This window comes from Oncorhynchus nerka, linkage group LG18 (genome assembly GCF_034236695.1).
Source record: "Oncorhynchus nerka isolate Pitt River linkage group LG18, Oner_Uvic_2.0, whole genome shotgun sequence".
NCBI lineage: Eukaryota > Metazoa > Chordata > Actinopteri > Salmoniformes > Salmonidae > Oncorhynchus > Oncorhynchus nerka.
The window spans coordinates 49,688,535-49,704,308 of NC_088413.1; the positions used below are offsets into that span (position 1 = coordinate 49,688,535).

Consider the following 15,774-nt stretch of genomic DNA (forward strand, 5'->3'; position numbering starts at 1 on the left):
AAATACACACAGCACATACTCCTTGTTATTAGAACTGACACTGTGTCCCTCAGGTCAGTCTGTCCTGCAATATAGGTATGGAGGTCACCCTGTTCCTGTACTGTGCCAGTCTGTATGAGACTAATCTCTAGTGGACAGACGACATAAACGGTACGGGAGATCTGTCATGATACAATGGGATGCGCGGGATAACGAGCAGCATTAGTTCCCGGTGCTGTGGGCAAATTGTGATTTCGCAGGTGTTAGCATTTTTCGAATTTTGGAAGGGGAGGCAACATTTGGACTCTAACTTGCAAAGAGAGAGGGTGGAGCTCTTCGTTCCGGTTCCTATCCTCTTCTCTTAACACATATGGGCCCAGAACTTAATCGAGCATCTGACCAACTACGCAAGACTTTAGTTCTGGGTTAACCGAGATTAGTATGAGACACAAGGCAAAGAGAGCAACGTGATCTAGAAATGGAAACGTATTAGCCTCAGGTACTAGTTCTTCAAATACAGTGTTGTGTGTGTGTGTGTGTAACTGTACTTTCAGTTGCTCATTTAGACTACGTCAACATTCTATCGATCACTTCTCAAGACAACTAGAATACCACAGCCCATCTTCCCCAACCTTTATACTGATACACAGACTACCGGGTCCTGCTGTCCCCCCCCCCCTCTTTTACCTCTTGCCTTTCTCACTCAATCCCTCTCTTCTCTACCCCTCCTGTAGCCAATGATGCAGTGTGGCCCACCCTGAGTAAAAGTGTCTCCTCACGCCAACCTTCAGATTGGAGGAAAACCAGCCCAGACCAGGTGAGATCCCTACTTCACCTCCCACTACTACGGTCATTGAGAACCTCTCAATAGTCTAAAGTAGCTTCCTGTCATCATCTCCTCTCCTTCACCTGCACTGTTATTCTATAACTAACCATGAAAAGCAAATTCCTAGTAGGCATTCTCCACCATTTTGCTTTCACAGACCCTGTTTTTTTCAGATCAATAAGGACGAAGGAGAGGACACAAGTAGAGAATCCACTTTAAACTATTGAGACGCAGCCATTCACTTTTTGCTCTTTCGCACATTCCTTGGACTCTCTCCTTCCTACTGTCCTACATGGACGTCTATCTAACTGGTTCACTCTATTTCCTTCCACAGAGCCTTGACTCCAGTAAGCTACCAGGAGGATCTGTGTCCAAACCACCACCCATCTATGGCACTTACCCTGCACCTACTGGTCACCCGTCTATAGTCTGCTCTACCAGCTCCCTGCCCAGGTCTGCCCCTGCCACCTTAGCCTGGCAGCGCTCAGCCCCAACCCCTGCACCTCCTGGTTCCTCCTCCCAGCAGATCCAGCAGCGTATCTCTGTCCCCCCCAGCCCCACACCCCAGCCGGGCCAGGGAGAGAGGCCTGACCCCCCGTTGGCTGTGGCTGTGAGGCCCTATGTCCCAGACAGGTCCTCCTCCAGGCCTCAGTCCCCCAGGAAGGGCCCAGCCACCATGAACTCCTCCTCCATCTACCACATGTACCTGCAGCAGCCTGCAGCCAAGAGCTACACACTAGGAGGCAGATCTGCTGTCAAAGCAGGTAAACCCCTCAATAGATTAACATGATATTTTGTAAAGAGTCAGTCAGACCTGGGTTCTAATAGTATTTGATTTCCTTCAAATAATGAATCTGCACTTGACTGAGCACAGTAGGACCAATGTAATAGTCCCAAAAGTGCAAACCCATTTGAATCCAGATAACGCTTGACTTTCCTGTTGGGCCTCAATCGGTATGGTCCTATAATAATGTCTTTATCTCCTTTTGTTTGTAGTGTATGGGAAACCAGTGCTTCCCTCCAGCACCTCTCCCTCCCCTGTGCCCTTCCAACACGGGGCACTGTCCCCAGGAGGAGGCCTGGGGGGTGGAGAGGACATGGTGGACAGGGAAGGGGACACCACAGAGGGTAGGCTCCTACCCCCTCCCAGTGTGGAGAACATCCCGCGGCCCCTGAGCCCCACCAAGCTGACCCCCGTGGCCCACTCCCCGCTGCGTTACCAGAGCGATGCCGACCTGGAGGTCCTGCGCCGGCGGTTGACCAACGCGCCGCGCCCGCTGAAGAAACGCAGCTCCATCACAGAGCCAGAGGGCCCCACCGGACCCAACATCCAGAAGCTCCTGTACCAGCGCTTCAACACCCTGGCCGGAGGTATGGAGGGCAGCAACAACACTCCGTTCTACCAGCCTGTCTTCATGGGTGGTGTCCTGGGATGTCCTGACATGGACAACATCAACACTGCTAATGGGAACCTGATGGAGACAGCCTCCTTGTGGTCACTGCAGCAGAGGGTCCCAATTCAGATCATCGCCTGTCCCCTTCCTCTGACTCCAATGAAAATCAGCAGCAGAGGACCCCCCCACCCAGTGAGGCCATTCCCTGCTTGCCCACCCCCCAGCCCAGCAAGGAAGACAACAACAACAACAACCAGCCTGGTCCTACCACCACCAGTACCACCTCCACTCCAAGGCCCATCCCTGAGGCCTCGTCCCCCCAGCAGAAAGACACCTCTCCCCGGACTGGCACACCCCCGGCACTGCCTAAGGTAAGCCTGCGGAGCTACAGCTCCACAATGTAACAGCATGCTTCCTTTTGGTAAGTCATAATTCATAGGGTCCAGAGTTTCTCCTGGTCAGGTCACACGGTAAACAAAAACTCCTTGAAAAAAAGAAAGTGATGACTGTAACTCTGACTTATGTTAAGAGTTGCCATCAGAGTTGCAGACTTCACTTTCTTCACAGGAAAAACTCTCTGCCTTAGTCATGACATTAGGTAGAGAGTAACTCCCCTTTCTCTGTCTCAGCAGATCAAGAGGACTAACCTGAAGAAGCCTGAGTCAGAGCGGACAGGCCACGGGCTGCGGGTCAAGTTCAACCCCCTGGCCCTGCTACTGGACGCCTCTCTGGAGGGAGAGTTTGACCTGGTGCAAAGGATCATCTATGAGGTAATCATACGCTCTTCAATTCAAACTATTATCCCAGAAGATAAATTAACTGTGTTGAGTCTTCTCATTTTACATGGCATAGACTGTCAGCATGTGAGGGATTTCAAACTGACATCTAAATCATCTACCTTTAAACATTTTAACAGCTTTTGTGACAACTGTTGATGTAAAAAAAAAAGTCTTTATCATGATTATTTAATTATTTAATTGAAATAAATGTGATTGATTGACCCTTTCACCATGCAGGTTGAGAATCCCAGCACAGCCAATGACGAGGGCATCACCCCCCTGCACAACGCTGTATGTGCTGGACATCACCACATCGTCAAGTTCCTGCTCGACTTTGGGGTCAACGTCAACGCTGCTGACAGCGATGGATGGTGAGGACATATACACTGTTTAAACCCTCTTTTACCTTCCTCTTTCACTTGATATTTTCTATTTCTTTCACCTTAGCTTTGCTCACCTGTATTTAAAATGGTCAAGACTACACAATGTCTCCATGAACGTCTCTCCTTTTGTGTCCGTCATATATCCAGGACCCCACTACACTGTGCAGCCTCCTGTAACAGTGTACATCTCTGTAAGATGCTGGTGGAGTCAGGGGCGGCCATCTTTGCCACCACCATAAGTGACGTGGAGACAGCGGCTGATAAGTGTGAGGAGATGGAGGATGGATACACACAGTGTTCCCAGTTCCTCTACGGTGAGTGGTGTTCTATAGAGAGACATATGGCTCCTGAACACAAACAACCCATAGCCCCTACACCCTACACACTAGGAACTTGTGCTAGGATATGTAAAATTGGATAGGTATAAGCAATATGGTGAAAGCTCCACCTAACCTATCTGAAGGCTAGGTGAAGTTCCAACATTATTGTTTAGCCAGGGTTTTCTAGACAGGGCCATGGTTTTGTGTCAGGAAGGTTCAATAGTTTTTCCATGTGAACTGTGAAGTGACCCTCTTCCCCTCTATCCGCCCCCCAGGGGTGCAGGAGAAGCTGGGTGTGATGAATAAAGGGTCAGTGTACGGGCTGTGGGACTACGAGGCCCAGAGCTCAGACGAGCTGTCCTTCCACGAGGGAGACGCCATTACCACTTTGAGCCGCAGGGACGACGCTGAGACAGAATGGTGGTGGGCCAGACTACGTGACAAGGAGGGATACGTGCCACGCAACCTGCTAGGGGTAAGGCCAGCCACCACGATGGATACAACTATGGTCTAAATCACCAGGATGTTAATATGAACCCCAAATGAAATGTTAGTTGAAATTGATTAGGAGCTTTAACCCAATGACAGAAGTGGCATCTCAAAATATTTGATAATAAATCCTATGCCTGTATAAGCTGAATATTCCTTAATACGAACAATAACGTTTTCTTCTTCTTCTTACAGTTGTATCCAAGGATCAAGCCTAGACAACGTTCTCTGGCATAGAGAAGATGACGCACGTTGCTGAGAAGATAGTGCACGTTGTTGTGCTGGGACTGGGCTCAAGAGCTGGAGCTGACTAGACTTGCAGACAGTGGCAGCGCCTGGACAGTGCCCTCTCTCTGTGTCAGTTTGTGCCACCCCAGAACAAAGGACAAGGGCCAGGGCATGGATAGAGTGGCCTATATCTGGACAGACAGACACAGACAGAGAGAGACAGACAGATGGACGGACGGACAGACAGGCTCGATATTGGTGGTCACTTACCAAGTAGGAAGAAGAGCCAGCATACACCATCCATAGATCCCTGTCTGCATTTAAGGTTTCGCTTTTCTCCCTGACTAAGCTGACTTTTTCTCATTGGTTCATGAAGCAATGAAGCACCATTTTTACTTTTTTTTTGTTGCCACCACCCCTCATTCAGAGAATACTCTGGGACTGGGCTTCCCATTTCCCTCTCTCACTCAGTGTTTTTCTCCTGTGTGTCAGTCGAGTAAGGACTTGAATGTGATAATCTCAGAGAAGGGAGCAGAGGACAGGACAGAGGCAGTCATGGGTTAGTGAATGTGGGTTTGAACTAAGTGCTGTTAGATGAAGATGGACAGTTACCCTGCAAGGCAAATCTCCAGGGTTTCAGTGGAGGAAAGAAAGCGAGAGATAAGACAATGTTTTTACGAGATGAGAAATGGACAGGATGAAATGTGACAGCAGGTGTTATTGAACGACTCTGAAGGCTGGTTAAAGCTACTGAAACGACTCTGAAGGCTGGTTAAAGCTACTGAAACGACTCTGAAGGCTGGTTAAAGCTACTGAAAGAGATGTGGAATGTTTAAAACAGTCATACAATATTGGTTTTATTTTTGCGAACCAAAATGTGTTCGTTCTGAAGGAATGAGGGGAAGAGGTAGTGCTGGGATAGGAACGTGAGAGGTGCAGTATTTTCTTATACAGATATAATAACTATGAAGCTAACGATGAGTGTGAATTGAAACTAAGCTCATCAAACACGCATAGGCCTACAGTATATAAATGCTTTATCACCCAAACAGGAGGTCTATAGTTAGGATCTCTCTTTGGCGTTTGTATTCATATTGAGTTCAATTTAGGCAGACGTTTCTACATTGTGTTATTTTCCCTATTTTTGTTTCAGGTTGGTTGTTGTCTATTTAATAGCCATCATGCAAATTGATACACAATTTCATCACTGAGTATAGCCTACCTGTTGACCGACGCTGGCTTGATATACTGGTTGTGTATTTACAGTCAACTGTATGGATGGGTTATGTGACATACAAAACAAACACCAATCAATATGCTGCAAAACATTTAAATGTACACAATAAATAATTATTTCCCTTGAATGGGAGTAAAAAAAATTTTAACATAGAATGTTGTATGTTGTTATAGTAACAACGTCTCACTATGCTATGCACAATGCTTGCTTACATTGGCTGCAGTTTTCATACAGTCTACCAAACAAGAGTTAATAACAGGGAGCGTGTCGATTAATTTATGATCTATCCCACCTCCTTTGAAAGCTAAACATTAACGGATAGATATGGCAGTTTATGCAAAGGTCAGGGGTAAATCATGTACTGATTGTCGCAGCAAGCTATCTTGTCACAAAGTTGCACCGCCTACGACTACAAACGGAATATTGTTCTACAGTAGCCTACTTCTTGCCTATTATTGTCTTGTCATCCGCAACGGAATTGCAATTTTAGTTGACAGCGGTACATTGCGTCTCTCTGTGGATTGGGCACATTGGCGAGAAAAGAAAACCTGGATTTGCACATACGCAATTTACGCACTGTCATTCAAGGGGACATCGAATACTTCCAACGTTGTTATCCTGAGCCCTCATGGCAAGCCCAAAAGCCTTTCACATAAATAGCCCGTTTTTGGAGAGCATAGACATGTCAAAACGGACGGGGACCGAAGTGTATTTAAAAATGGAAAGTTCCCAACCATCCGGTTCATTCAAAATCCGTGGTATCGGACACCTGTGCCAAAAGGTAGGCATGTTCAAAGGGTTGAAGTAAAATTATCGTAAATCCAATTGACATAACATCTAATGACAACCATACGTAGAATAGAGATTTAGTACCATTTCAAAGATTAGCCTATTGTTTTACGCAAGTTATCAGCCTACATACTGGAAACAAACAACCTCACACGCACAAACCTTTGAAATTCTGCTCATCATGGAAAATATCCGCCTTTATTATAAAGATTTTGTTTCGGGTTTATTTAGTACTGCTCAAACACTTGTGCGATCACACCTCCTAGTGTTGACCAGATACATTTTTATTTAATGCTTCCTTGAGTTCATGATGATAAGAACAGAGCAACGTTTCAATATATAAATAACACTTTCCCAGTTTGAATTTTAAAAAAATACACATCTGATCAATGGCATTATACTTTTTTAAATTTCTAGATTGCAGGACCAGAGTCCAAAGGAGTTGTTTGCTCTTCAGGTAGTAGACGATTTATATAATAATATTTCCAAGTGATCCAAACATTCCCCAATATGACAATATCTTTATGTTGTGTTCAGGTGGCAACGCTGGGATGGCCACAGCCTATGTGGCACGTAAACTAAACATTCCAGCAACTATCATTGTGCCTTCATCCTCTCCTGAGCTGATTAGGGAGAAGCTAAAGGACCAGGGAGCCACGGTCAGAGTAGTCGGCAAGGTAATCCCGCCAATTAGTGACCACCTCTCCTCTTTTCCAGCCTTATAACCAAAGACTGATTTACTTGTGGACTTTGTAGGCTACTCTGTTCCCCCAGGTGTTTGTTGCCATTTGTCTGTCTCATTTTTCCTGTTCAGGTGTGGGATGATGCCAATGATGAAGCCCTGCGTCTGACCCAGACTGATGGTCTGACCTATGTCCCACCCTTTGACCATCCTCTGCTCTGGTGAGAAGATACTCCAGTCACACCAACCTTAAATGAGCCTGTAAGGGGCATGACTTCTAGAATGACCGACTTAGATCACAAATAATGGTTCAGATTCTGTGAGATTAACACCATTCTTCTCATATTAGGAGTTGCTGTTGCCTTTTCTTTTGAATGGACTTTTTCCCCACCCCTTTTCTTCTTGTTTGTCTCATTTTTTTCCCCCTTTCTATTTTGTGTAAAGTGTATGGTGACACATTTGTTTGGAAATTACACTTTAAATATGATTTGATTTGATTCTCCCCCAGGCAAGGCCATGCCAGTATTGTGAGAGAGATCAAGGCCTCTCTTCCATCCAAGCCTGGGGCTGTAGTTTTATCTGTGGGGGGAGGAGGGCTGCTCTGTGGGGTGGTGGAGGGCATGAAGGAAGTGGGCTGGGCCAGTGTGCCCATCATCTGCATGGAGACTGAGGGAGCAGACTGTTTTAACGCAGCAGTAAAGGCTGGCAAGATAGTCACCCTCCCTGACATCACTAGGTGAGAAGAGAACAGAGATTACACTGAGATATTCATTTAGCTTTATGTTATATTCAAATCTTTTCTACTCTATTCCATTGTAATGATCTGGCATGATGGTTGCATTGCCAGTGAGGCCAAGTGTCTGGGTTCGAAGACGGTGTGCAGCCAGGCCTTTGAGTACATTAAGGAGGGCAACATGAACATCATATCAGAGCTGGTCACTGACCAGCAGGCCTTGCAAGCAGTGGAGACCTTCCTGGGTGAGGTTATACCAGACACTGCTGTTGTCAGATGGCGCATTCTAGAATTGTCTTAAATGTTCAATACATCTCCATACATTACTCTGCTTTATTTGATGTATAGTTATATATTATATAGTTATAGAAACGTAGCTACTGTTACAACTACGACTAAAACTATATATGTGTGTGTGTGTGTGTGTGTGTGTGTGTGTGTCCGTCCAGACGAGGAGCGTGTGCTGGTGGAGCTGGCCTGTGGGGCTGCGTTAGCGGCTGTGTACTGTGGTGTCATCCAGAGACTGCAGGGTGAGGGCCGGCTGCCTGTTCCCCTAGCAGGACCCCTCGTCATGATTGTCTGTGGAGGGAGCAGCATCAACCAGGCACAGCTGGAACATCTCAGGAAGGTCCTCAACAGATGAACACAGAACATGGAGCTCCTAGGCTGAGTCTCAAATGTCACCCTATTCTCTATACAGTTTCACAATGTTGACTAATGCTGCCTCTAATTTCCCTGCTTTGCAATCAGTGTCACATTTGGAAAATCTCTGACAACCTTTTATGTCTCATAGAATAAAATCTGATATACAATTCAGTAGTGGTTATTATCTGTACATGTAATGCTTTGTTCAAATGCAGTTACTATTTGTTACCAGCAGGTGGTACTCCTTGTTGAGAATTCCAACCAAAAGACCAGTGGACTTGGTAGGCTATATTAAGAAGACAACCGTTGTTGTCATTCTGTTTCTATCGGCTATAAGCATGTATTTTCTGGTATTCCATTGTTTATTTGATATACATTAAGGCTACTATTTTGTTTAAGCTGACATGGTTGATGAGACAGTCTTAACCCAACATGGCTACCTTTAACAGATATCAGTAGAAGCCTTATAAAATCTATCATATAATAATCTAAAATAGTAATGAAAAAGCAGAGACAGGTTAAAGAAGGATTTTTAAGCCTTGAGACAATTGAGACATAGATTGTGTGTGTGCCATACAATGGGCAAGACAAAATATTTCAGTGCCTTTGAACTGGTAGTAGGTGCCAGGTGCACTGGTTTGAGTGTGTCAAAAACTGCAAAGCTACTGGGTTTTTCACGCTCAACAGTTTCTCGTGTGTACCAAGAATGGTCCACCACCCAAAGGGCATCCAGACAACTTGACACAACTGTGGGACACAATGTCTGTGAGTTAGACACCATCTCCCAAGCTACAGGGTCATAAGAAGCACCACAGAATGGAATAGCACCATTGCTTATGTGAGTTTATTGAATGTGACAGGTTTACCTCACACTTATGAAGCAGTTCACCAAGGCACTAGGTCAGTCACAGTTCTACCAGGCCTTTCCAGGAAGAGAGTTGATTTACAAATTTAAGTATGATTTCCCAGCATGACTATAACAATTCAAGATTATAGTAAAACATTTAGTTTAAAAAAGTAATAAAATAAAGTAAGGTACTTTTCCTCTTTTTGGACACTGATATGTTGTAAATGACAGTCATTGAGATCCACTATGAAGATGTGATTAAGCTTTAATTTCTTTGAAATGCATTTTAATGACTATTGTCATAGTCTATTATCCCTCCCCCAGGGGATGGAGTCTTAAAGGATAATCTGAGACCAGATCAGAGACATTAGAGGATTGATTCCCCACCTCCCTTAAGAGGACATCTTCCCTCATATTCGCTGAGGTTGTATCCCAAATTACACCCTATTCCCTATATAGTGTATTATTTTTATGGCCAAAAGTAGTGCACTATATAAAGAATAAGGTGCCACTTGAGAAGCAGCCTCAGCTATCAATGATGATTCCTTCCAGACAAGGAAAGTACAGGCTGGTACAATATTAGGTATAGACATTGGCATACTAACTTCTTTCTTTACTGTAATGTAGTTAAAGGAAGTAACGCTGTAAGCAGTTTTCATTGAAAACTATCACACGTGTAGCCTTTTAAGTGAAAATACACAAATGTGTTAGTAATGTTTAGTGTGGATGAAATACATGTATGTTTGAGATATGAAAGATTTAAGAGCGGGAGCAAAGAGCTGCATAGTTTGCCTGTCTGCTAAATAATGTTTCTTTGTTCTGTTCGCTAGGTCTATAATACAGTAGACTAGTTTATGGAAATAGTGTTGCAGTCCCAACTTTATTCATCCCAGTCATTTTTAAACAAAGCATGACATATTATCCATCATTTTGTGTGCAGGTAGGAGCGCCAAGCTCAGAGCCACTGATGGGGCGGGTACTGAACCAATCATTAATCCTCCATCAATCACAACCTTTGATGTTTAGATGTAAGTGTGTAGGCAAGGCTTGATGGGTTTTTCCTTTGGTTTAAAACTATAAATCAAGTGCTGGAAATCAAAACTTTGTAAAATAAACATTTGTTTCACTTGCTGTATGTTCTATCTGCCTTATGAAGAGCTCCTAGCTCTCACATTTCCACAGTGAAGTTGTAGAGGCCTTGTCTGGTTGGCTTTGCCTAACAGAGGTGGGCAGTCCTCCTAACAAATGTATTGGTATCAGGAATTTAATCAAAAGATCACTATGAAGTCAACAAGTCTACATATTTGACCTTTATGTGAGGCAAATGAAAGTTACCAAATCATCACAAATGACTCTGGTTGAGTTACAGTACAGCTAAGTCAGAGAGAGAACAGAACAGACCTGTGAAGAGAACAGAAAGAGAAAAAAATAAAGAAATCGAGGAATAAGTAGAGAACAGACACAGGAACCTTAGTTTGAACTCTACAGTCATGCCTGCCCTGCCTGACAACAAAGACCAGTCAGTCTGTACAGGGTGCTTATCCCTGGAGCAGTTTTACTGTGCTGTACTGACTGTACACTACAGCTACATGCCTCTATTAGCCCCTGAGCAGGGTACAATAAGCAGGCCCGGACAATTTAAATATTTACGCAATACTCCCAGGCCAACTTTTGGAAGTGCTACCCTTTGTACATAAAGCAGACCAACCAGCCCCTGACGTCACCCTATGCTTTATGCCTGCATGTCTCCCTCCCTTCACTGGCTCTGGCTCTTGGAAGGGTGAGCAGAACAGAACCTCAACCCCCCCCCCCCCCCAAAAAAAAAAAAAAAACTCCTGAACCAACACTTGCAGTTGAGCCATTTTTACATTCATCATCACTCCACCAAGGGAAATATCTATTCTTTATAAAAAAGATATCTACATACGCTACAGAACACCCACTCATTCAAGGGTTTTTCTTTATTTTTACTATAGTGAAGACATCAAAACTATGAATTAACACATATGGAATCATGTAGTAACCAAAATAGTGGTCAAAATATATTTTATATTTGAGATTCTTCAAACAGCCACCCTTTGCCTTGATGACAGCTTTGCACACGCTTGGCATTCTCGCAACCAGCTTCACCTTGAATTATTTTCCTACAGTTTTGAAGGAGTTCCCACATATGCTGAGCACTTGTTGGCTGCTTTTCCTTCACTCTGCGGTCCGACCATCTCAATCCCAAACCATCTCAATTTCGTTGAGGTTGGGGGATTGTGGAAGCCAGGTCATCTGATGCAGCACTCCATCACTCTCCTTTTTGGTAAAATAGCCCTTACACAGCCTGGAGGTGTGTTGGGTAATTGTCCTGTTGAAAAACAAATGACAGTCCCACTAAGTGCAAACCAGATGGAATGGCGTATCTCTGCAGAATGCTGTGGTAGACATGCTGGTTAAGTGTGCCTTGAATTCTAAATAAATCACAGACATTGTCAGCAGAAAAGCACCCCCACACCATAACACCTCCTCCTCCATGCTTTACGGTGGGAAATACACATGCGGAGATCATCCGTTCACCCACACCACGTCTCACAAAGACACGGTGATTGGAATCAAAAATCTCCAATTTGGACTCCAGACCAAAGGACACATTTCCACGGGTCGATTGTCTATTGCTCATGTTTCTTGGCCCAAACAAGTATCTTCCTCTTATTGGTGTCCTTTAGTAGTGGTTTCTTTGTAGCAATTTGACCACGAAGGCCTGATTCACACAGTCTTCTCTGAACAGTTGATGTTGAGATGTGTCTGTTACTTGAACTGTGAAGCATTTATTTGGGCTGCAATTTCTGAGGCTCTAATGAACTTATACTTTGCAGCAGAGGTAAATCTGGGTCTTCCATTCCTGTGGCAGTCCTCATGAGAGCCAGTTTCATCATAGCACTTCATGGTTTTTGCGACTGCAGTTGAAGAAACTTTAAAAGTTCTTGAAATGTTCCGTATTGACTGACTTTCATGTCTTACAGTAATGATGGACTGTTGTTTCTCTTTGCTTATTCGAGCTGTTCTTGGACTTGGTCTTTTACCAAATAGTGCTATGTTCTGTTACTCCCCCCCCCCCCCCCCCCCCTCCACTTTGTCACTTTGTCACAACTCAACTGATTGGCTGAAACGCATTAAGAAGGAAAGAAATTCCACAAATGTACTTTAAAAAGGCACACCTGTTAATTGAAATGCATTCCAGGTGACTACCTCATTAAGCTGGTTGAGAGAATGCCAAGCGTGTGCAAAGCTGTATTCAAGGTAAAGGGTGGTGTCAGGAGTGCGTAACTGGTAGCATGGAAGTCAAACGCAGGAGAGCAGAGCTTGGTAAATAGCCGGGGCCGTTTAATGTACATAACTACCGGCATACAAAAATAACAACACACATGGGCAACAAAACCCGTATTGCACCAGTCACATAAAGCACACGTACTTACAAAAAACAATTCCCAACAAGGACATGGGGGAAACAGAGGGAACATATACAACATGTAATTAGGGAATTAAAACCAGGTGAATGCGACATCCAGACAAAACAAATGGAACATGAAAAATAGATTGATGATGGCTAGAAGACCGGTGACGTCGATCGCCGTCGTGACAGGTGGCTATTTGAAGAATCTCAAATATAAAATATATTTTGATTTGGTTAACACTTTTTTGGTTACTACATGATTCCATGTGTGTTATTTCATAGTTTTGATGTCTTCACTATTATTCTATAATGTAAAAAACACCACAAATAAAGAAAAACCCTTGAATGAGTAGGTGTTCTAACATTTTTGACCAGTAGTGTATATTTCAGGATAATGTGTATCCCTGGAAACAATCAGAATTCATGTAAACATTACAGTTTTGAAAATGGAGCTTGTCCAAAAAAGTGTCCTTTTGGCACAATTTTCCCCGGGTATGGTGTAAATTGAGCCACGGAACAGGGTAAGTGATCTACTTTGGTTTAGATACAAGCATCATGAAACTGCTAAGAATGCATAAGAATGGTGCCGGAGGAGATGGCTGCCGTTTTACGGGCTCCTAACCAATTCTGCTACTTTGTGTTTTTTCAGGTTGTTTATAACTTATTTTGTACATAATGTTTCTGCCACCGTCTCTTATTACCGAAAGAGCTTCTGGATATCAGAACAGCGATTACTCACCTCGAACTGGACAAAGATTTTTCTTTAACGAGTCGGATGCGAAGGATTTACTCCAGATATCCGACCAGGCCCAAATCCTCATCATTCACATTAAGAGAAGGTGCCGATACAGGGGACACAGGTCCGGGTTCCTTGTGAGAATTCGTTGGCAAGTGAGCAAACCCACCTCTACCATCCGTCCTATTGGCCATTGTGCAATCATTGGAGAATAAACTGGATGAACTTCGTTCAAGACTATCCTACCAACAGCACATTAAAAACTGTAATATCTTATGTTTTACCGAGTCGTGGCAGAATGATGACATGGATAACATACAGCTGGATGGATTTTCCGTGCATCAGAAAGATAGAACAGGTGCCTCCAGTAAGACAAGGGGTGGCGGTCTGTGTCTATTTGTCAATAACAAAATCAAATATTAAGGAAGTCTCGAGGTTATGCTCGCCTGAGGTAGATTATCTCATGATAAGCTGTATACCACAGTATTTACTAAGATAGTTTTCATCTATATTTTTTCGTAGCTGTCTATTTACCACCACAAACCGATGCTGGCAACAAGCTGTATAAAGCCATAAACAAACAAGAAAATGCTCATCCAGAGGCGGCGCTCCTAGTGGCCGGGGAGTTTAATGCAGAGAAAACTTGAATCCGTTTTACCTCATTTCTACCAGCATGTTACATGTGTGACTAGCTTAATACGGAAGTGGTCAGATGACGCAGATGCTAAGATACAGGCATGTTTTGCTAGCACAGACTGGAACATGTTCCGGGACTCATACGATGGCATTGAGGAGTTTACCACATCAGTAACCGGCTTCATCAATAAGTGCGTCGATGACGTTGTCCCCACAGTAACCGTACGTAATACCCCAACCAGAAGCCATGGATTACAGGTAACATCCGCACAGAGTTAAAGGGTAGAGCTGCCGCTTTCAAGGAGTGGGACTCTAACCCGGACGCGTATAAGAAATCCCGCTATGCCCTCAGACGAACCATCAAACAGGCAAAGTGTAAATACAGGACTAAGATTGAATCCTACTACTTGGCATGGCTTCTAAACTATTACGGACTACAAAGGGAAGCCCAGCCGTGAGCTGCCCTGTGACACAAGCCTACCAGATGAGCTAAATTACTTCTATGCATGCTTCGAGGCAAGCAACACTGAAGCATGCATGAGAGCATCAGTTGTTCCAGGCAGTTGTGTGATCGTGATCGCCGTAGCCGATGTGATTAAGACCTTTAAACAGGTCAACATTCACAAGGCCGCAGGGCCAGAAGGATTGCCAGGACGTATACTCCAAGCATGCGCTGACCAACTGGCAAGTGTCTTCACTGACATTTTCAACCAGTCCCTGGACGAGTCTGTAATACTTACATGTTTCAAGCAGACCACCATAGTCCCCGTGCCCAAGAACACGTAACCTGACTACCGACCCCGTAGTACTCACGTCTGTAGCCATGAAGTGCTTTGAAAGGCTGGTTATGGCTCACATCAACACCATCATCCCAGAAACCCTAGACCCATTCCAATTTGCATACCACCCCAACAAATCCACAGATGACGCAATCTCTATTGACCTCAACACTGCCCTTTCCCACATGGACAAAAGCAACACCTATGTGAGAATGCTGTTCATTGACAACAGCTCAGCATTCAACACCATTGTGCCCTCAAAGCTCATCACTAACCTAAGGACCCTGGGACTGAAGACCTCCCACTGCAACCGGATCCTGGACTTCTTGAAGCGCCGTCCCTAGGTGGTAAGAGTAGGCAACAACACATCTGCCACGCTAATATTCAACACGGGGCCCCTCAGGGCTGCATTCTTAGTCCCCTCCTGTACTCTGTTCATCCATGACTGGGTGCCCAAGCACGACTCCAACACCATCATTAAGTTTGCCGATGACACAACGATGGTAGGCCTGATAAACAACGAGGCAGCTTATAGGGAGGTCAGAGACCTGGAAGTGTGTTGCCAAGACAACAACCTCTCCCTCAACGTGATCAAGACAAAGGAGATGATCGTGGACAACAGGAAAAGGAGGGCTGAGCACGCCCACATTCTCATCGACAGGGCAGTAGTGGAGCAGGTTGAGAGCTTCAAGTTCCTTGGTGTACACATCACCAACAAACTATAAGGGTCCAAACACACCAAGGCAGTCGTGAAGAGGGCACAAAAACACCTATTCCCTCTCAGGAGAATGAAAAGATTTGGCATTGTCACGTTCTGACCTTTATTTCCTTTGTTTTGTCTTTATTTAGTATG

The 15,774-nt window shown here is 44.5% G+C and overlaps 2 protein-coding genes across 2 annotated transcripts in view; both read left to right on the forward strand.

The window, feature by feature from the left end:
• LOC115146039 (apoptosis-stimulating of p53 protein 1-like) overlaps positions 1-5,762 on the forward strand; it is a 36,775-nt gene extending 31,013 nt beyond the window's left edge. Inside the window, 9 exon segments of the mRNA XM_029687795.2 lie at positions 714-796; positions 1,140-1,569; positions 1,802-2,284; positions 2,287-2,570; positions 2,832-2,969; positions 3,216-3,349; positions 3,509-3,675; positions 3,957-4,156; positions 4,366-5,762. Coding sequence (XP_029543655.2) covers positions 714-796; positions 1,140-1,569; positions 1,802-2,284; positions 2,287-2,570; positions 2,832-2,969; positions 3,216-3,349; positions 3,509-3,675; positions 3,957-4,156; positions 4,366-4,407 — 1,961 coding nt within the window. The 3' untranslated portion in view covers positions 4,408-5,762.
• A 225-nt stretch (positions 5,763-5,987) lies between these two features.
• Positions 5,988-10,462, forward strand: LOC115146040 (L-serine dehydratase/L-threonine deaminase-like). Its single transcript, XM_029687796.2, has 7 exons — positions 5,988-6,416; positions 6,842-6,881; positions 6,962-7,101; positions 7,239-7,327; positions 7,615-7,842; positions 7,954-8,084; positions 8,289-10,462. Exons 1-7 carry the CDS (start codon positions 6,264-6,266, stop codon positions 8,480-8,482), a joined length of 975 nt encoding a protein of 324 aa, XP_029543656.1. The 5' UTR covers positions 5,988-6,263; the 3' UTR covers positions 8,483-10,462.
• Positions 10,463-15,774: the final 5,312 nt, after the last annotated feature.